This window comes from Salmo trutta, chromosome 21 (assembly GCF_901001165.1).
Source record: "Salmo trutta chromosome 21, fSalTru1.1, whole genome shotgun sequence".
NCBI lineage: Eukaryota > Metazoa > Chordata > Actinopteri > Salmoniformes > Salmonidae > Salmo > Salmo trutta.
Window position 1 is genome coordinate 16,545,042 of NC_042977.1, and position 22,809 is coordinate 16,567,850.

The 22,809-nt window shown below is 42.2% G+C and overlaps 2 protein-coding genes across 2 annotated transcripts; both read right to left on the bottom strand.

Moving 5' to 3' along the window:
• Nucleotides 1-363: 363 nt before the first annotated feature.
• LOC115157721 (leucine-rich repeat-containing protein 53-like) lies at nt 364-6,809 on the bottom strand. The gene is made up of 6 exons (XM_029706170.1): nt 6,773-6,809; nt 6,343-6,462; nt 4,906-5,534; nt 4,608-4,800; nt 3,934-4,410; nt 364-635 (listed from the first exon to the last, which is right to left on the bottom strand). The coding sequence occupies exons 1-6, from the start codon at nt 6,777-6,779 to the stop codon at nt 364-366; spliced, it is 1,698 nt and encodes a 565-aa protein (XP_029562030.1). The 5' UTR covers nt 6,780-6,809.
• LOC115156821 (quinone oxidoreductase-like) lies at nt 6,726-21,876 on the bottom strand. The gene is made up of 5 exons (XM_029704531.1): nt 21,829-21,876; nt 20,086-20,249; nt 19,797-19,848; nt 19,499-19,620; nt 6,726-6,909 (listed from the first exon to the last, which is right to left on the bottom strand). The coding sequence occupies exons 1-4, from the start codon at nt 21,874-21,876 to the stop codon at nt 19,513-19,515; spliced, it is 372 nt and encodes a 123-aa protein (XP_029560391.1). The 3' UTR covers nt 6,726-6,909; nt 19,499-19,512.
• Nucleotides 21,877-22,809: the final 933 nt, after the last annotated feature.

Sequence of the window (22,809 nt, forward strand, 5' to 3'; positions counted from 1 at the left end):
GGGTTGAGTAAGTGGCTGACAAATAAATATGGTAAATATTTCATGTACGGTATGTTTTTTTTAAATCAATTATTTAAATTTTAGGCAGAATAATAAGCATTGGACAATTAACATTTTCACATGATATTCACTATAACATGACATACAGTATGTTGAGAAGTTCTATCACTGTAATAGAGGGCATCGTTCTAGGTTCACTTGAGCATTAAGGTGAAGCGGTCATTTTGAGCTACCCCTTTTTTTGAGCTATTCCTTTTTTTGTGCCCACAAGGAAACACAATAGGACAATTCAAATCCACTTATCTGATTTTCCTCTCCAGAGCAGTTGGCGGTCTGTTAGTGGTTTTCTCAGGCAGCACCAGTCTAATCCTTCTGGGTGAGCCTTCTGCTGAGGATAGGTACCTCTGTGGAATGGGCGGCCGCGGGCGCTGCGTTCATACTGTTGTTGTTGGAGAGATTCTCCCCATTTAGTGAGCCTGGACCTGAACCAGAACCCTGGGCAATTGGAGAGATATTCTGCCCAATTAGTGATCCAGGACCCTGGGCAAGCAGAGTGAGATCTTCCACGCTTTGGAGTGCTGGAAACTGGGCTTGCTGAGAGCCGATCATGGCCTCCTGGTTAAAGTTGCCTGAAACTGGCTGTGACAACAGCGGAATAAGTGGATTTACAGGCAAGCTCCCTGCATTGCCTGTGTATAGTGGGGATGTGTGTGGGATGTTAGTCAGTAAAGGTGGAGGACTTAAACGACCTTGTTTGCTCAGGCTTTGAGCCTGTACATTGTCTAAACTGCCTTGTCTGCTCAAGCTTTGAGGCTGTAATTTGCTACCGTAAGCAGGGTTTGGAGCAACAGTGTTTTGTAATAGTATAGAGTTTCCTCCCTGAACAGGAAGGGTACTATAACTGGAAGTAATTTCCATTCCTGTGAGGGGGTGTGCTGCTGACAGTTGTGGGTTACTCAATGCCCTCTGAAGAGTCATTCCATCGCCTAGGTAATGGGGGTGTTGGGGTACCTCAGGGATTAGTGCTTGGCCCCGTCCTTTTTTGTATTGCTGCCCATTGGCTGAACTACCACCAGCTCTGTTGGGGTCTGACTGGTAAGAACTCAAATTGCTTGGTATAGGTGCTTCACCAGATTCCTCAGTTACTCCTCCAGTTCTATTTTGTGAGACGTCGGCCTTCTTCTGATCTTGAGCAGCTCTACTCTTCTTGGGATGGTCATTTGAGCCTTCCTGGTGTTCCTGTTTTGATTTTGAGGTTGTCTGTTTTTGCTTGGAGGATGCCTTGTTTTGCTGTGGCACTGGATATTCTTTCTCTTCCTCCTCTTCGGACTCATTATCTTCATAATTAACATCAATTTCTTTAGACTTGCTAATGGTAGATTTATTTTTGGATGTCTGATTGGCTTTGTTTTTGGCAGTCGAGTTTCCTTTACTGGATTTGTCTGTTTTTCCTTTAGACTCATTCTGGTGGTGTCTTTTGCCTTTGACATCTTTACTCCTCGTTTTCAGTTGTTTTCGGTTCTTGGAGTTGGTTGGTTCTCTGTCGCCCTGTTCTAGTTTCTTGTGGCTGTTTTTCCTTGGATGGACCTTGCTTTTCTTAAGTGGGTTAAGGTTGAGCTTTACTTTTAGTAAACCATTTGACTGGACTTTATGTTTATGTCTTTTAGAGTTGTCTTCTCTTTCAAGGGCATTACTCCTCGCAGATCGTCCACTGCCTTCATAGCGCAGTGTCTGCTTGTCACCATATTCTGCCTTCCTAGAACTTTGAATCCTGTCATGTTTGCCTTCCCTATCACGGTTCAACTTTTGTACATCAACGACATGCACTCGAGATCTTTCCAAGTCAAAAGTCACACTCCTCTGCTCACTTGCATGCTTTGCATAGATGTCCACATTAGACTGGTTGTAGTTCATGTTCTTTCCCATATTTTGCCTTGTCATTTGGTTGTGGTTGGGGAATCCCTCATATCCAGCAGATTCTCTTGCATGGAGTCCATATGAAACATCTCTGGCTTTATCCCCTGGCTGTCTGTACTCATAGGTTCTGTGACAGTTCACACAGCTGGCAGTTTGGGGTTGATAGTCAGTCACAGGTCTGCCACCCTCTGGTTGGAAATTCAAATTTGACTCTTTGTTGTCAATGTAATTTCCAGGCCTTGCCATCTCATCTTTTAGACCGTTATGTGTGGACATGTTTCTTTGAGCAGGTGAAAAGTAGCTGTTGCTGCCACCCAATGGCTGGTTGTTGCCATTAGGACCATGTTTTTTATAACCCTGTTGGTGATAGAGTAACTCCTGATGACTGAGAGTTTGGTTGCTCTGACCTTCTGGTGGCCTGTTGAATGACCTTTGACCTCTTAGATCTAAGTATGAACACCGGGAAAGACAGTGTTAGATAAATCTTTGATAATCTGAAGTTTGTGTGTCTGTCAATTACTTATTGTATTGTCTGTAGTGTAGTTTTCTTTAATACTAATACTTTTCTCTTCATTCTCCCATTCTAACAGTTCATGCCGTTTTAATGGATATCACGCTCCTTGCATAGCAACAGGATTTGGGAGTAAATGATAACATGTAATCAGTTACTTGTAATCTGATTACAAAGAAACTGTAATCAGTTACGTTACCAGCTAAAATATTGTAATCACATACTTTTGAAAAACTAGATGATTACTTCTTGGATTATTTTTTAATTCATAAAGGATGTTTGCGAAAAAAAAAACATTATGACATTGACTTTCTGTTTTCTCAATGACATTCAATTCAGCATTGAAAAAAGTTTACATTTTACCACCTGAGCGAGTCTGACCACAAGTCAGAGACCACTATGATGACACACTACAGTAAATGCGTTTGATGCCTTTTTGTCTTCTTCTAATGCATCTTAAGGGGAAAGTAACCAAAAGTAACTGAAAGTAATCAGATTACGTTACTGTGTTTGGGTAATCCAAAAGTTACATTACTGATTACAATGCACCATCAAGAGCATCCTGACGGGTTGCATCACTGTCTGGTATGGCAACTACTCGGTCTCTGACCGCAAGACACTACAGAGGGTAGTGCGAACAGCCCAGTACATCACTGGGGCCAAGCTTCCTGCCATCCAGGACCTCTATACCAGGCGGTGTCAGAGGAAGGCCCTAACATTTTTCAAAGACTCCAGCCACCCTAGTCATAGACTGTCCTCTCTGCTACCGCATGGCAAGCGGTACCGGAGCGCCAAGTCTAGGTCCAAGAGGCTTCTAAACAGCTTCTACCCCCAAGCCATAAGACTCCTGAACATCTAGGCAAATGGCTACCTAGACTAAATGGATTGCCCCCCCCCTCCCCCTCTTTACACCACTGCTACTCTCTGTTGTCATCTATGCATAGTCACTTTAATAACTCTACCTACATGAACATACAGTACACCCTCAACTAACCGGTGCCCCCGAACATTGACTTTGTATCGGTACCCCCCCGTATATAGTCTCGATATTGTTATTTTACTGCTGCTCTTTAATTACTTGTTACTTTTATCTCTTATTCTTATCTGTATTTTTTTTAAACTGCATTGTTGGTTAGGGGATCATAAGTAAGCATTTCACTGTAAGGTTGTACCTGTTGTATTCGGCGCATGTGACTAATAAAATTTGATTAGAATTTTGGAGAGGTAACTAGTAACTAACGGATTACATTTAGAAAGTAATCTACCCAACCCTACTTAGAGAGTACCACTTCCTCCTGATTTGGCTCACACCGACGCTTGAACCTAGGATCTCTGCTTTGCTAGCACACGTGACCGCCCTCCCGAAGCACTTTACCAGTCGGCGCCACCAAAAAGTTAACAATTCGGTGGCACAAGTGGCGACACTTCATGCTGAGGAGTACGTTTCACACATCCCCATGTGCTGGCTATGCAGTCAGGGAAAATATTCACCAAAACATGCTTACCTTCCATCTTTGAGATCAGTGCTTGCGTTGGCACGCGTCTCCTCCTCTCATCTGTCATGGCCAGACTCCCCATCTTATTGGGCTGGGCTCCTCCCTGCCTGAGCATGTCCAGGGTGTCTATGTGTTCGACTCCTCCCCCCTGTTCCACTGCAGACCCAGTGACTGCAGGGCCACAGTGGGGGCGTGTAAAATGGCAGCCGTCTTTACCCATCCTCAGATCATACATGGCTCTCTCCCTTTCCCAGGGCTGAAGGTGGCTGCCTTGCTGGTTGCAATTGGGGAGCATCAGCTTGGTTTCCAGTCCCATTTGAGCCAGGTGAAGGGTTTGGTTCTCCCTGCTCAGATCCCACTGGGGGACTGTTTGGTTGGGTGGTGTCCTCCTATTCTCCTCCTCCTTAGCTCCAGTCTGGTCTCTCTTGTTCGTCTCCAGTTTGTGGTAAATGATGTACACCACAGCTAGAGTGAGTCCAACACCACCTTTAAATTATTAGCATAGTTATGAGTTACAGCCGACTGACTAAGGATTTATGTAAGGGGATAAAAGAGAAAACACACTGTACTTTACAGTGTTGAATTATATAGAAGCCAATCAATTTCACATACTGCATTTACCACTATTTAAGAAGAGAAAAGTTACATGTGGCCATTGATGAGATAGTTCCTGAGGTACTGACCGGCGAAGCAGAAGGCAGCGGCCAGAGCCAGGTCTCTGGTGTAGCGCTGAGGAGTGACGGAGTTCTTGGCCTCCACCTGCACTGTGATGTTCTGATTGGGCGGAACACAGTTGGCCTCCGTCAGCTCCAGCACTGTCTTCACTGCCGGGTTGTCAGCACTCACACACACCATCCTACGCCCGTTGAACAGCACCTGAACAAGAACAACAAACATTATTTAGCACCTTTTCATACAATGTGCAGTCCAAATAAAATCATTATATGAAAAGACAACAATAAGAGGTTGAAACAAAATAACCTTATCCGGAGCCTCCATATAGCTGGTGAGGAAAGACGCCAGCTCCCTGAGCTCACACGTACAGTTCCACCTGTTCAGTTCCAGGTTGAGACTAGTTAGCCAAGACAGGTAGGAAAATGCTTCAGGCAGGGCGTTCCGGAGCTGATTCCTGGACAGATCCAGACTACGGAGCCCCGGCAGGCCCCGGAAGCTATCCCTCCCCAGATATGTTATCAGATTATCGGACAGATCCAGGGTCTCCAGCCCCCGGAGGTCGGCCGAGGCAAAGGTGGTGGCGTCCAGCCTGGTGAGGCGGTTCCCCCCCAACTGCAATGTCCGCAGGGCCCTGGCGGCGTGGAACCAGGAGCCTTTGACTTCCCTCAGGGCATTATTCCCCAGCTGGAGGATCTCCAACCTGGGCAGCCAGGAGAAGGTGGCCCTGTCCAGGGTCTGGCTGGAGAGGTGGTTGTGGTCCAGGAGGAGGGTGTGGAGGATAGTGAGGTTTTGGAAGGCGTCGTGGGTAAGGTTGGTGATAGCGTTGTGGCTCAGGGACAGCACGGTCATGTTGGACATGTCAGAAAGGAAGTGGCGGTCCACAGAGACGATGGCGCCATCGGTCAGCATCAGGGCCTTGGTGGTCTCAGGTGCCTCTAGATGGGGAAGAAAACATACACCTGTCAGTCAATCGTTACTGCTTTAATAGGGCCGGCTACACAGATAGCCGACTCAAACTACCTGCCCTCCAGGACACCTACACCACCCGATGTCACAGGAAGGCCAAAAAGATCATCAAGGACAACAACCACCCGAGCCACTGCCTGTTCACCCCACTATCATCCAGAATGTGAGGTCAGTACAGGTGCATCAAAGCTGGGACTGAGAGACTGAAAAACAGCTTCTATCTCAAGACCATCAGACTGTTAAACAGCCATCACTAACATTGAGTGGCTGCTGCCAACATACTGACTCAAATCTCTACCCACTTTAATAATAAAAAATAGGATGTAATAAATGTATCACTAGTCACTTTAAACAATGCCACTTTATATAATGTTTACATACCCTACATTACTCATCTCATATGTATACACTGTACTCTATACCATCTACTGCATCTTGCCTATGCCGTTCGGCCATCGCTCATCCATATATTTATATGTACATATTCTTATTCATTCCTTTACACTTGTGTGTGTATAAGGTAGTTGTTGTGAAATTGTTAGATATTCCTGCATTGTCGGAACTAGAAGCACAAGAATTTCACTACACTCGCATTAACATCTGCTAACCATGTGTATGTGACCAATAAAATTTGATTTGAAGAGTCAGGATCTTTACGATAGCCATAGGTTAGCATGGAGCCAGACATTCCAACAAATCATTCTCAAATGAATGCCATCTTTCCATCAGTAGACGACAATATTTGTTCATCTCAACTCAGTCAATGCTGGTTCTTACCTATGACGTTGGAGAGCTTGTGGCAGATGACAGCGTAGTCAGAGCACACCACACAGGAGGCTGGACATGAAGAGAGGCTCTGGGTGCGTGTGATTGACAGCATCAGCATCAGGAGAACACCTGGGTTTCACCAAGGACGCATGCACACACAAACAGCTCGTTAGCTTGGGAGGGGGAACGGTATACCTAAATTTACATTTACATTTAAGTCATTTAGCAGACGCTCTTATCCAGAGCGACTTACAAAATGCTGTGTTACTGTGTTTCTTGTCAATATATTTAGAATCTTAGCTGCTCATACATTCCATAGGCTTCCATTGTAATGTAAAGCATTAATCCAATAGCTGTACAGCACATGTGTAGAAAGATAATATACCTTCTATTTATTCAATATTGACATATGGGTGTTGTAAGGGTATGGTAGACTTACTTCTCATGGTTTGGTTATTGGCCAGGCTACATGTTTTTTTTTTGCTCTTCCATGTAAGTGGTCTCAGGGAATCATCGTCTTAAAGCTTGACGCATCATCTTGTCTTAACTCCTCGAACGGGCCTAGTCTTACTGCTCCTATGGACAAAAAAACCCAGAGATACAATATCTAATTATTATATTGTTATTAAAAACACATTCAGCTCAGTAACACATATTTTGCTCATTTGGCAGGGGAGTCCAATCAAACTGGAGGAAAAGTGATGTTAACAATCTGGGAGTAATGCAGCATGCATTTTTTATTAATTTTTTTATTTCACCTTTATTTAACCAGGTAGGCTAGTTGAGAACAAGTTCTCATTTGCAACTGCGACCTGGCCAAGATAAAGCATAGCAATTTGACACATACAACAACACAGAGTTACACATGGAATAAACAAAACATACAGTCAATAATACAGTAGAAAAAAAATTATAAAAAGTCTATATACAGTGAGTGCAAATGAGGTAAGATAAGGGCGTTAAGGCAATAAATAGGCCATGGTGGCAAAGTAATTATAATATAGCAATTAAACACTGGAATGGTAGATGTGCAGAAGATGAATGTGCAAGTAGAAATACTGGGATGCAAAGGAGCAAGATAAATAAATAAATACAGTATGGGGATGAGGTAGATAGATGGGTTGTTTACAGATGGGCTATATACAGGTGCAGTGATCTGTGAGCTGCTCTGACAGCTGGTGCTTAAAGCTAGTGGGGGAGATATGAGTCTCCAGCTTCAGTGATTTTTGCAGTTCGTTCCAGTCATTGGCAACAGAGAGCTGGAAGGAAAGGCGTCCAAACGAGGAATTGGCTTTGGGGGTGACCAGTGAGATATACCTGCTGGAGCGCGTGCTACGGGTGGGTGCTGCTATGGTGACCAGTGAGCTGAGATAAGGCGGGGCTTTACCTAGCAGAGACTTGTAGATAACCTGTAGCCAGTGGGTTTGGCTACGAGTATGAAGCGAGGGCCAACCAACAAGAGAGTACAGGTCGCAGTGGTGGGTAGTGTATGGGGCTTTGGTGACAAAACGGATGGCACTGTGATAGACTGCATCCAATTTGTTGAGTAGAGTGTTGGAGGCTATTTTATAGATGACATCGCCAAAATTCAAAAGGCACTCGCACACCTGAGCAATCTTTTTGCAGGTGCATGGCAACAGTTGAACAAGATGAAGGAAAAAGGAAACCGCACACTGCTCTTGATAGTATCACTGATATTTAATAAACATACGTATCGGCCTCACGGCCTTCGTGATTTAAAAAAAAAATCAGCACCCCTATGTAGACGAAGCCCCACCCACATCCGTTCCACGCATGGAAAGGGGTTGGAGGCAAAGGAAAAATAAATAAGTGTTACCAAACATAATAATATGCATTTCACAAACACTACAAAAGTGTATAAATAAGACGCATTAAACACGTCCATAAAACCACAATGAGGACATAGCAAGCCCTCATTAATCATTGGGTACATCGTACGAAAAACATCAGAGTAATCTTAAATAGGCACATAATTCATGTTCAAATTCACAACATAACATACATAGGCATTTCATCATTAAGTCCTTTAGGAAATAATGTCTGGAGGGTGAAAATCCAAAAACACTCTCTTTTGCTCAGAGTATTATTAATATCACCTCCCCTGTCTGATATCTTGACTTTCTCTATACCACAAAATCTAAAAGTAGAAATGTCATGTTTTAGGTCATTAAAATGTACTGCGACTGGATAATCCCTGTCGTTTCTCCTGATTGAACTTTTATGTTCACTAATTCTCTGTTTGAGAGAGCGGGAGGTCTTACCGACATAGCAGAGCCCACATGGACATTTAATAATGTAAATGACATGGGTGGTGGAACACGTAATGATATCATTTATTTGGAACCGTTTTCCTGTATGTGGGTGGCAGAAATAAATAGATGGCATCACAGAAGTCGAGGATCGGAAGGATGATCAATTTTACGAGGGTATGTTTGGCAGCATGAGTGAAGGAGGCTTTGTTGCGATATAGGAAGCTGATTCTAGATTTCATTTTGGATTGGAGATGCTTAATGTGAGTCTGGAAGGAGAGTTTACAGTCTAACCAGACACCTAGGTATTTGTAGTTATCCACGTATTCTAAGTCAGAGCCGTCCAGAGTAGTGATGCTGGATGGGCGGGCAGGTGCAGGCAGTGATCGATTGAATAGCATGCATTTAGTTTTACTTGCATTTAAGAGCAGTTGGAGGCCACGGAAGGAGAGTTGTATGGCATTGAAGCTTGTCTGGAGGTTAGTTAACACAGTGTCCAAAGGGGCCAGAAGTATACAGAATGGTGTCGTCTGCATAGAGGTGGATCAGAGAATCACCAGCAGCAAGAGCAACATCATTGATGTATACAGAGAAGAGAGTCGGCCCGATAATTGAACCCTGTGGCACCCCCATAGAGACTGCCAGAGGTCCGGACAACAGGCCCTCCGATTTGACACACTGAACTCTATCAGAGAAGTAGTTGGTAAACCAGGCGAGGCAATCATTTGAGAAACCAAGGCTGTCGAGTCTGCCAATAAGAATGTGGTGATTGACAGAGTCGAAAGCCTTGGCCAGGTCAATGAATACGGCTGCACATTAATGTCTCTTATCGATGGCGGTTATGATGTCGTTTAGGACCTTGAGCGTGGCTGAGGTGCATCCATGACCAGCTCTGAAACCAGATTGCATAGCGGAGAAGGTACGGTGGGATTCGAAATGTTCGGTAATCTGTTTGTTAACTTGACTTTCGAAGACCTTAGAAAGACAGGGTAGGATAGATATAGGTCTGTAGCAGTTTGGGTCTAGAGTGTCACCTCCTTTGAAGAGGGGGATGACCGCGGCAGCTTTCCAATCTTTGGGGATCTCAGACGATACGAAACAGAGGTTGAACAGGCTAGTAATAGGGGTTGCAACAATTTCGGCAGATCATTTTAGAAAGAGAGCGTCCAGATTGGGGTCCAGATGCATCGTGACCCCCCTGGAGTCTATTCAGTTCACCCATGTTACATGTGTGTTTATCAGTCATAGCTGGACTAGCAACAGCTGCCATGTACACAGTGACCAGATAGGGGGAATCCAGTGGTGGAAAAAGTACTCAATTGTTGATAGAAAATTACTCAAGTAAAAGTCACCCAGTAAAATACTACTTGAGTACAAGTATTTGGTTTTAAATATACTCAAGTTTCAAAAGTAAATGTAATTGCTAAAATATACTTAAAGGAAATAGTTGACATAGTCCCAAAATGTTTGGCTTGTCAGCAATCAAGTTTAAGATATGTAACTTTCAAAAAGTATGATGCATTAAGCATCATATGATGCTGCGTTTTGCATCATGTAAAATGCGTCAGTGGATGATTTCTGTATTTTGAAAATTACATATCTTGAAAACTTGATTGCCGACAAGCAAAACACTTTGGGACTATGTCAACAAATAGACTAATGAAACAAATACTAAAATATAGTTTTGGGTGGAATTTTCCTTAAAGTATCAAAAGTAAAAGTATAAATCATTTCAAGTTCAAATTTAGCACACCAGATGGAACAATTTTAAATGTTTTTAAATTTATGGATAGCCACGGGCACACTCCAATACTCAAACATAATTTACAAACGTTTTTAGTGAGTGTGTTTAGTGAGTACGCCAGATCAGAGGAAGTAGGGATGACCAGGGATGTTCTCTTGATAAGTGCATGAATTGGGCCATTTTCCTGTCCTGCTAAGCATTCAAAGTAAATAAATAAAATGTTTTATGTTTTCTTTAGGAAGTTGTCAAAAATGTAAATAGTAAAGTACAGATACCCCCCAAAAAACGACTTATGTGGTCCTTTAAAGTATTTTTTACTTAAGTACTTTACACCACTCAGGGAATCTTAGATGTCTGACACCTAAGATGTCAGGTTTCTGTGGAGGCTGTTCATGTAAACTGTCTCCTCAACTCACCACCAGGACAGAGAAACAGGTCTGCGGGACAAGCATGTAAACACCCCTCCACTGGGCCATGTATCATCTGGGCCCTGTTTTTTACTTCCCAGGATCAGATCGATCTGGCTGTTTTTGAGCCGTTTTTTCAGAAAATAATCAGATAGGATCATTCTGATCAAGATCACAGAATCCGGACTTTCAGTGATTTGAACAGTCATTACGCCGATTCTGTTGCAAAACGTTTCTTAAACGGGATCAAACGGGGAGGGACTTATCTGAATCTTTCCAATAGAAACTCATTTTCATAGCAAAACAGAATGTTTTGCAACTGTTTGGAGTAGTGATTAGACCCAAGGCTTACACCTTTCCATCTGTTGAACAGGTTGTGGTACTATTTCTACACCATCATAGGGAAAAAGATGAGTCAACTACATGAATTAAAGTAAGATAAAAAAAACATTATATCTTTCATATCACATATCATAATATGCATTTATTTGGCACTTCTCAATATAACAGCTGACCACCTACCTACAGTGCATTCAGAAAGAATTCAGACCCCTTTGACTTTTCAGACCCCCACATTTTGTTACGTTAAAGCCTTATTATAAAATGGATAGAATAAAATTAAATCATCATTCTACACACAATACCTCATAATGACAAAGTGAACGTTTTTTTAAAAAATGTTTGCAAATTTATTACAAATAAAAAACTGAAATACCTTATTTACATAAGTATTCATACCCTTTGCTATGAGACTCGAAATTGAGCTCAGGTGCATCCTGTTTCCATTGATCATCATTGAGCTATTTCTACAACTTGATTGGAGTTGTGGTAAATTCAATTGATTGGACATGATTTGGAAAGGCACACACCTGTCTATATAAGGTCCCACAGTTGACAGTGCATGTCAGAGCAAAAAACAAGCCATGAGGTCGAAAGAACTGTCCGTAGAGCTCCGCGACAGGATTGTGTCGAGGCACATATCTGGGGAAGGGTACCAAAAGATTTCTGCAGCATTGAAGGTCCCCAAGAACACAGTGGCCTCCATCAGTCCTAAATGGAAGAAGTTTGGAACAACCAAGAATCTTCCTAGAACTGGTCGCCCGGCCAAACTGAGCAATCCGGGGAGAAGGCCCTTGGACAGGGAGGGAACCAAAAACCCAATGGTCACTCTGACAGAGCTCCTCTGTAGAGATGGGAGAACCTTCCACAAGGACAACCATCTCTGTAGCACTCCACCAATCAGGCCTTTATGGTAGAGTGGCCAGACGGAAGCCACTCCTCAGTAAAAGGCACATGACAGCCCACTTGGAATTTTACAAAAGACACCTAAAGGACTCTCAGACCATGAGAAACAATATTCTCTGGTCTGATGAAACCAAGATTGATCTCCTTGGCCTGAATGCCAAGCGTCACGTCTGGAGGAAACCTGGCACCATCCCTACAGTGAAGCATGGTGGTGGCAGCATCATGCTGTGGGGATGTTTTCCAGTGGTAGGGAACAGGAGACTAGTCAGGTTTGATGGGAAAGATAAAGGGAGCAAAGTACAGAGAGATCCTTGATGAAAACCTGCTCCAGAGCACTCAGGACCTCAGACTGGGGCAAAGGTTCACCTTCCAACAGGACAATGACCCTTAGCACAAAGCCAAGACAACGCAGGAGTGGTTTCAGGACAAGTCTCTGAATGTCCTTGAGTGGCCCAGCCAGAGCCTGGACTAGAACCCGATTGAACATCTCTGGAAAGACCTGAAAATAGCTGTGCAGCGCCGCTCTCCATCCAACCTGATAGAGCTTGAGACGATCTGCAGAGAAGAATGGGAGAAACTCCCCAAATACAGGTGTGCCTAGCTTGTAGCGTCATACCCAAGAAGAAAGTACAGAGTAAAGGGTCTGATTACTTGTGTAAATGTGGTATTTTATTATTTGTAATACATTTGTATAACATTTCTAAAAACCTGTTTTTTCTTTGTCATTATGGGGTATTGTGTGTAGATTGATGAGGGGGAAAAAAACAATTTAATCCATTTTAGAATACGGCTGTAAGGTAACACAATGTTAATTCTGATTTAAAAGTCAGATTGAATTACCAAATTCCTATCCTGAGGATCAAAATTACATTTTTAAGTTTTTTGGCAATCGGATAACATGCCAAAATCTGATCAGATCAAACTGGGCTCAACTGTTGTTGAGTGTTCAGATTGAGGGGCACTACAATACTACTTCAAAACTGGACCTGACGATTGTACCCACATTGTTTTTCTTCAAAATAGTACCAGATAGGGGTTATTTAGCTTGTAACCAAAGTGGAACCCTTTTTGGTGCTATATAGAACCATTTTTTGAAAGTTCAATAAAGAACCATGCTCATAAGGTTTTAAATGGAGCCTGCATGGTGCTATAAAGAACCCTTTCCTAAGGTTCCATAAAGAACCAATAAAAAAGGTTGCATATAGCACCAAAACAGGGTTCCGCTATGGCTACAACCCTTTTTGGGGCTGTATAAAACACTTTTTTATGGTTATTTATAGAACGTTTATGGAGAATGGTTCTATAAAGAAACGTTCTCAATCTGTAAGGTTCTTTGTAGATCCTTTTAAAGAAACATACATGTTTATTTTTATTCTGATCAGCCATATTATATTGTTAAAATTCCATAGGTGTTGTTATTGTGTTAATTGACAAGTTAAATCAAGTGCGCAACCTCTGGAACAGGTGGGGGTTCCCTGAGGAGGGAATTGAGAACCACTGACTGATTTAGTCAACCTTTCTTAATTGGCACAAGGCCATACGTGAGTCTTTCACAAGACACGGTCACTGACCATAGTCATTTACAGTACAGTTGAAGTCGGAAGTTTACATACACCTCAGCCAAATATATTTAAACTCAGTTTTTCAATTACTGAAATTTAATCCTAGTATAAATTCCCTGTCTTAGGTCAGTTAGGATCACCACTTTATTTTAAGAATGTGAAATGTCAGAATAATAGTAGAGAGAATGATTTATTTCAGCTTTTATTTCCTTCATCACATTCCCAGTGGGTCAGAAGTTAACATACACTCAATTAGTATTTGGTAGCATTGCCTTTAAATTGTTTAACTTGGGTCAAACGTTTTGGGTAGCCTTCCACAAGCTTCCCACAATAAGTTGGGTGAATTTTGGCCCATTCCTCCTGACAGAGCTGGTGTAACTGAGTCAGGTTTCTATTCCTCCTTGCTCGCACACACTTTTTCAGTTCTGCCCACAAATTTTCTATAGGATTGAGGTCAGGGCTTTGTGATGGCCACTCCAATACCTTGACTTTGTTGTCCTTAAGACATTTTGCCACAACTTTGGAAGTATGCTTGGGGTCATTGTCCATTTGGAAGACCCATTTGCGACCAAGCTTTAACTTCCTGACTGATGTCTTGAGATGTTGCTTCAATATAGCCACATAATTTTCCTTCCACATGATGCCATCTATTTTGTGAAGTGCACCAGTCCCTCCTGCAGCAAAGCACTCCCACAACATGATGCTGCCACCCCCGTGCTTCATGGATGGGATGGTTTTTTTCAGCTTGCAAGCCTCTCCCTTTTTCCTCCAAACATAACGATGGTCATTAGGGCCAAACACTTATATTTTTGTTTCATCAGACCAGAGGACATTTCTCCAAAAAGTACAATCTTTGTCCCCATGTGCAGTTGCAAACCGTAGTTGGACTTTTTTATGGCTGTTTTGGAGCGTTGGCTTCTTCCTCGCTGTGCAGCCTTTCAGGTTATGTCGATATAGGACTTGTTTTTCTGAGGATATAGATACTTTTGTACCTGTTTCCTCCAGCATCTTCACAAGGTCCTTGTTCTGGGATTGATTTGCACTTTTCGCACCAAACTGCAGTCATCTCTAGGAGACAGAACGCATCTCCTTCCTGAGCAGTATGACGGCTGCGTGGTCCCATGGTGTTTATACTTGCGTACAATTGTATGTACAGATGAACGTGGTACCTTCAGGCATTTGGAAATTGCTCTCAAGGATCAACCAGACTTGTGGTCTACAATTTTTTTTCTGAGGTCTTGGCTGATTTCTTTCGATTTTTCCCATGATGTCAAGCAAAGAGGCACTGAGTTTGAAGGTAGGCCTTGAAATATATCCACAGGTACACCTCCAATTGACTCAAATGATGTCAATTAGCCTATCAGAAGCTTCTAAAGCCATGACATCATTTTCTGGAATTTTCCAAGCTGTTTAAAGGCACAGTCAACTTAGTGTATGTAAACTTCTGACCCACTTGAATTGTGACTCAAATAACATTTGATTTGAGTTTATCTACTGTGTTGTGTTCAATGGTTTATATATACACTAGATGACTTATCGGACAGAGGGCACTTATCGGACAGAGGGCACTGTGGCTTCAACACAGTGCCCTCAGTGTATATATAAACCATTGAACACAACACAGTTGATAAACTCAAATCAAATGTTATTTGTCACATGCGCCAAATACAACAGTGAAATGCTTACTTACAAGCCCTTAACCAACAATGCAGTTTTAAGAAAAAATATATTTATAAGTAACAAATAATTAGAGCAGCAGTAAAATAACAATAGCGAGGCTATATACAGGGGGTACAGGTACAGAGTCAATGTGTGGGGGCACCGGTTAGCCAAGGTAATTGAGGTAATATGTACATGTAGTTATAGTTAAAGTGACCATGCATAGATAATAAACAGAGTGTAGCAGCAGTGTAAAGGGGGGGGGGGGGGGGGGGGGCAATGCAAATAGTCTGGGTAGCCATTTGATTAGCTGTTCAGGAGTCTTATGGCTTGTGGGTAGAAGCTGTGGACTGGAATGATACTCTCACTCACATTTCTGAAAAAGAGCTGTGGGCAAACCAAGGCCCAAAATGTTCTAATGAGCCACCTCCTATACATTTTAATTATCACTAAAAGAGCAAAGAACCCTTTTGTGAACTGTAAAGAACCATTGAAGAGCTCAAAGGGTTATCTGAGTCATTATAGTTCCACATAGAACCATCACCCATCCCAAAGAACCCTTGAGGAACCTTCACTGTTCAGTGTGTATAAATGTAAAAGAAGCGTCAGCATCATATAAGTACCATATAAGTGACAGCAACAAAGAAACATTATCTAGATCATGAACAAGTCTTACCTGCAGGTCTACATGGACCAGAGAATCAAACAGTACAACAATACCGCCAGACTGCTCACAGATCAGCTGCTAGTCCATTACAGGTGAATACATGTAATAAACATCATTTCTCATTGTGCTTCATCATGTCGATGTTGACCAGCCCAGGTTACGGTAGTCAGTTCTACTGTGTCACAGTCAACAGTCTGTGTTCCTATTGGAGAGGCTGGGTAAGGTTACCTGTGCTCCTCTGGGCATGCTCAGTCCGCAGGGGCTGTCACCTGAGATGGCATGGATGGGACGGTGTCATACGCACCCCTGACTTCTCTTGTACCTGATAGAGGAAAAATACTGTGCACTTCAACTCTATTAATCTGAAACAGGGGGCCTTCCCTTTGTAACAATTTAGAAAAATGTCATTCAGATAAAATATTTATTTCATAACATTTTTCTTATGGCCAGTGAGCAATTGAAATGATTCGACCCAATGCATCTAAATTACAACAAATTCACATGATTAAAGAGAGGCAGATAACCGAAAGTGAGCACCATCGTCTTCGTCTGTGGCAAGATGTCAAGCAACGTGAATTCCATATGCATGAAACGCTTCCTCCACGACCTCATGTACAGTAATCAGAATTTCATCCTCAATGTCGATCAGTAACATTTAACAGGAAGTAGGTAGGCACTGGTAGGTATGGAAAACTATCTCAAAATAGGATACTGGTGAATTGAGTATAGCTAGATATAATTCCAGTGCCTTGGCTGGCAATAGGAAAAGAAGAGCAGTTTTTACATGGCTAAAGGAGAAGGATTACTCATTCAATATATTCTGACGAAGTGGCCTGGGAAAAAGAGCGGGACAGTAAATTCTATTTCTGTCATGGGCTAAGGAGTTCAAAAGGTGTTGCGATCCTATTCAAAAACAATCTAGATCTTGAGGAGCAATCCGTTAAATAATATCCTCAAGGAAGATGGATTCAAATAACTGTATTCTAATGGTAGGGGACTACAACCGTTTTAAGTATGTCAATAGACCGTTAAGGCAATCATACTACCATCTACAACCCTCTGGTTCTCAAAGAGATGATGAATATTATGGACACATTGGAGTCTACAGTCACATGCAGTGTCCCACTCGGGTCCATTATGGGGCCTATTCTGTTCCTAATCTCATGCTCCCTCTCAGGCCAAATCCTCAGAGACTATAAAATCAACTTCCACTGCTAGGCTGACGATACCCAAGTATACACTGAGTATATAAAACATTAAGAACATGAATCCAGGCGAATCCATGTGAAAGCTATGAATGGGCAAAACAAAATAATTAAGTGCCTTTGAGTGGGTGTTCCTAATGTTTGGTATACTCAGTGTATGTTAACATCAAACCGGACACCTCTCTAAGAAACAAGCCCGGCTCAAACCAAACTCGTCCACGCTTTCATCTTCTCCTGGATTGACTACGGCAACGCTCTTTTCAGGGGGCCTTCCAGCCAAATCACTTCAGAGGCTACAGCTTCTCCAAAATAATGCGGACCAAGAAGTCAGCCCACATCACCCCCATCCTTGCTGAACTCCACTGGCTACCGGTCAACTATAGGATTGGCTTTACAATCCTCCTCCTAGTGTTTAAAGCCTTGAATGGATGGAGTCCTATGTACATCAGCGACCTCATTCTTTATCAATGTGCCACCTTGCACCCTCCAGCAACTCCCTACTGCTTCAAGTCGCCAAGACACGTCTCCGTACTATTGGCGGCCGAGCCGTCTGCTCCCTTCCCCCTTGCCTATGGAATCTCCCTGACTATCTGAGAGCCACTCCATCAATTGGAACTTTTAAAACTGGTCTAAAACACATTCCTACAGACTTCTTATAGTACTAATCTGGAAAGTCCTTCAAGGACTAATTATTGCTATTTCCTGCCGTGATTCTAAATATATGATGTTTATATAGATTTGTTTATTTTATTTTCATTCTTTTTGCCTACGTAGCGCTTTGAGATAAATGAAATGTATTGTTATTATTATATTTGGAGGCTTAGAAACCCGGATCTCGTAAGATATATTTGGAGGAGGCTTACGCTAGTCGGACTGATTATTTTCTGGTATCCATTTCTTATGGCACCAAAAGTGAAAAAGAGTATTGATTGAGGATCGAATGCGATCAGAACATCAACTTACAGTGCCTTCAGAAAGTATTCATACCCCTTGACTTATTCCACATTTTATTGTGTTACAGCCTGAATTCAAAATGGATTCCATTTTTTTCTCTTACCCATATACATACAATACTGCATAATGACGAAGTGAAAACATGTTTAGAGAAATGTTAGCAAATGTATTGAAAAGGAAATACAGAAATATCTAATTTACATAAGTGTTACACCCCTGAGTCAACACTATATAGAAGCACCTTTGGCAGTGATTACAGCTGTGAGTCTTTCTGGGTAAGTCTCTAAGAGCTTTCCACAACTGGAATTTTATTTTCTAAATTCTTCATGCTCTGCCAAGTTGGTTGTTGATCATTGCTAGACAGCCATGTTCAAGTCTTGCCATAGATTTTCAAGCGGATTTAAGTCAAAACTGTAACTACAGTAGGCCACTCAGGAACATTCAATGTCATCTTGGAAAGCAACTCCAGTGTATATTTGGCCTTGTGTTTTAGGTTATTGTCCTGCTGAAAGGTGAAGTAATCTCCCAGTGTCTGGTGGAAAGCAGACTGAACCAGGTTTTCCTCTAGGATTTTGCCTGTGCTTAGCTCCATTCCGTTTCTTTATTCTGAAAAACTCCCCAGTCCTTAATGATTACAATCATACCCATAACATGATGCAGCCAACACTATGCTTGAAAATATGGCGAGTGGTACTCAGTAATTTTTTACATTTACATTTTAGTCATTTAGCAGACGCTCTTATCCAGAGCGACTTACAGTAGTGAATGCATACATTTAATAAAAAAATGTTTTTTCTCCGAACTGGTCCCTCGTGGGAATCGAACCCACAACCCTGGCGTTGCAACTGAGCCACACGGGACCTGTGTGTGGTTACACAACCTAATGTGTTGTATTGGATTTTCCCCAAACATAACACTTTTTATTCAGTACAAAAAGTTAATTGCTTTGCCACATTTCTTGCATTATTACTTTGGTGCCTTGTTGCAAACAGGATGCATGTTTTGGAATACTTTTACTCTGTACAGGCTTCCTTCTCTTCACTCTGTCAATTAGGTTAATACTGTGGAGTAACTACAATGTTAATCCATCCTCAGTTTTTTCCTATCACAGCCATTAAACTTGGTAACTGTGGTAAAGTCACCATTGGCTAAAAGGATGGTGGACCATTCTTGACACACACTGGAAACTGTTGAGCGTGAAAAATCCATCAGCGTTGCAGTTCTTGACACAAACCGGTGTGCCTGGCACCTACTACCACACCCTGTTCAAAGGCACTGAAATGTTTTGTCTTGCCCATTCACCCTCTGAATGGCACACATACCACATACCACAATCCATGTCTCAATTGTCTCAAGGCTTAAAAATCCTTCTATAACTTGCCTCCTCCCGTTCATCAACACTGATTGAAGTGGATTTAACAAGTGACATCAATAAGGGATCATAGCTTTCACCTGGATTCATCTGGTCAGTCTATGTGAGCTCCGTTCTTCAGGACAAGCTTCAGTCCCTCTGGGGTCCCTGCTGTCCCCAGGACCCTCAGACCCAAGGCCATCTGACACGCTGCCACCCCCACCTGACAGATACACACCACCAAGAAGACGTCACAAACGCTGAGCCGTATTTAATCAACCCCACCTAAAAAACCTGTCGTGCAATAAAGGTCATTTGGATTCATTTGATCTTCATAAATCAAAATAAAAAACAAAATATACAGCACAAACATTAAACAGAAGAGGACATTGGTCTTACCCCGCCGCTGGCTCCATGGATGAGTACTGTCTCGCCTGCTTTAGCATGTGCTCTGCATCATAAGACAGAATTCATTATACTGTACTGTACACACCCCACAAACAAAGCCTATTACTAAATAATAGGCATACAGCTTTTAACATAAAATGAAAGTATTTTTTGCCAGCCGAGTCAATGAACCTCCTCAATTTAATTGAACATTAAATCAATTGTGATGCTGAATCTGTCCAACCATGTCAAATCCAAAGACCTCAACCAAAACATTGGTGTCAAAATGTGGGTGTCTTACTTATAGAAGAGAGCTCTGTATGCTGTGAAGTAGGGGTTCCCAATGGCAGCTCCCTGTTTGTAGTCTAAGGAGTCTGGCAGCCGGGGGACAAGGTCATCAGACACAGCGGTGTATTCTGCATACCTTCCTGTCTCTGTGGCCGTGGTGAACACACGGTCACCAGCCTGAAAGATGAAAGGTCAAAAGATACACCTGAACGTCTTGCAAACAACTTAAAGACATGTTCAGGAACTTTGGCGACTACTAAGTATTTTTGAAACCTCCCGCTTTGGGCAGGATGTGTCAATGTGTAGTTCATACATGCATAATCTATGAGCAGAATTACTGTTTTACCTCACTTAGCCACGAAATCCCTAGTTTTTCTGGAAACTATGATGCGCCATTTTCCTTCCATTTTCCCCCACGTGGGCCAGCCCCCGAGCAATTCGAGTTCTAGCCAATGAGCTTCAGCCCCTCGCCAACTGAGCAACAGCTAGCAAGATGCACACACAGCAGAGCGAGAGGTAGAGAACAATGACATGGCACACATATGTGACGTAGTAAGCAATTTTCGGGGACCACTTTTGGCCCGTGAGCGCTACATTCAGAAATACTGTCTAAAAAGTGTACAATAGTACTCAGAGAATCTCTTTAATATATACTGAACAAAAATATAAACGCAACATGTAAAGTCTTGGTACCATGTTTCATGAGCTGAAATAAAAGATCCCAGAAATGTTCCATACACACAAAAACCTTATTTCTCTCAGATTGAGCACAAATTTGTTTACATCCGTTAGTGAGAATTTCTCCTTTGCCAAGATAATCCATCCACCTGCAGGTGTGGCATATCAAGAAGCTGATTAAACAGTATGATCATTACAAAGGTGCACCTTGTGCTGTGGACAATAAAAGATCACTCTAAAATGTGCCGTTTTGTCACACAACACAATGCCAAAGTTTTGAGGGAGCATGCAGTTGTCATGCTGACTGCAGGAATGTCCACCAGAGCTGTTGCCAGAGAATTGAATTTATCTACCATAAGCCACCACCAACGACGTTTTAGAGAATTTGGCAGTACGTCCAACCGGCCTCACAACCCCAGATCAAGTGTAACCACGTCAGCCCAAGACGTCCACATCTGGCTTCTTCACCTACGATCTGTCTGAGACCAGCCACCCAGACATCTGATGAAACTGAGGAGTATTTCTGTCTGTAATAAAGCCCTTTGGGGGTCTTTCTCATGGTGACCCATGTATTTCCATGGAAATATAACGTTTATTTGGAAATTAATAAATATTTTGATATTTTTAAAAGCATTCATGATTTGCGTAAATGTAATATACTAACTATTACACTTGTTAAAAATATGAAATGGTATTACATTTGGTGAAGAGCACATTATGACTTGTTTAGGACTCGAAACTCAAAGTTTAGGTCTTGAGACTTGACTTGATACTTGACGGTCTTGACTTGAGACTTGACTCGGACTTGCCTGTCTTGACTTGGGACTTGACTTGGGACTTGAGTGCTAAGACTTCAGACTTACTTGTGACTTGTAAAACAATGACTTGGTCCCACCTCTGCTGATTTCCTTATATGAACTGTAAATGCATTCACCAAAAGGGTACTTGTGGTTCATAAGTCTATATTCTTAAGTAGTGCTGGATGCAAAATGTTTCTTAACTACACTAGCATCACATTCCGCATGAGAATACCATCAGTAATCATAATGTAACAGGGATGGATGGAGAAGATCAGCACCTGTAAGTTGGACCCCATCTCCAACAGCCTCCACAACCCTGGACACATCACTTCCTGGAGTGTAGGGCAGGCTGGGCTTCCTGGTGTAGGTCCCAGAGCGGATGTAGGTCTACACTGGGTTCACACCATGGATCAGTACCTGGAGAACACACAGGCTGTTTCACGAGAACCATCGGCAGAACTACATTCAACTAACATAATACAAAATATAAAACAGCTACAGGTAGAAGTGCAATAGCTAACCATGCAATGTATTCATTGTACTTTAGCAAAAGTAATAGTAAGTTCAAGTTTTTGAATGATTTGATTTACTGGTTTCTGATCTGAATTTGGCGCAGGTATGTACTGTAGGAACAGTTTCCTCTCTGATTTGACTGATCCTCCAAATTTACTCACTCACTCACTCGAATGGCTCTCGTTAACTTGGATGTTGTAATCTTCACACAAATAGAGTAGTCTTTGTAAATCACGTTAAATGCAGAACGCTGGCAAGCAGCGGTAGACGACACACGAGTGACTTGTGGTTTTTGGACAGTAGCATTAGCTATCAAATAAGCCATTTCTTGTTACCTAGCTAGCTAACTTCATTACTTCAGCAGGACGTTTGAGTAGAAATACCATAATGTGTCACCAGCACAACTAGCATGAATATATATCAAGGCAATGATAAGGTATGTCAAAACGGACTAATTCATGAGAGAAGTTAAGTGGCTGTCCTCCCCTCTGTTGCCTCACGGTGGCGACAGCAGGACATTTTTAAACATCCGCGTTTGACCACAGATTATCCATTATATTAACCAGATATGAGAACAAGTTTCCACTAGTCCACCACAGCCACAAAGTCAAAATTGGCTATATTGTAATGAAACAGGCAGAGTCGATTTACGCGTTTATAAACCCAGGGTCGTTACAATATTAAACATTCATCAAAACAAAAATTCGATTTTTGGTTTTAATATACGCTTAGGCATAAGGTTAGCA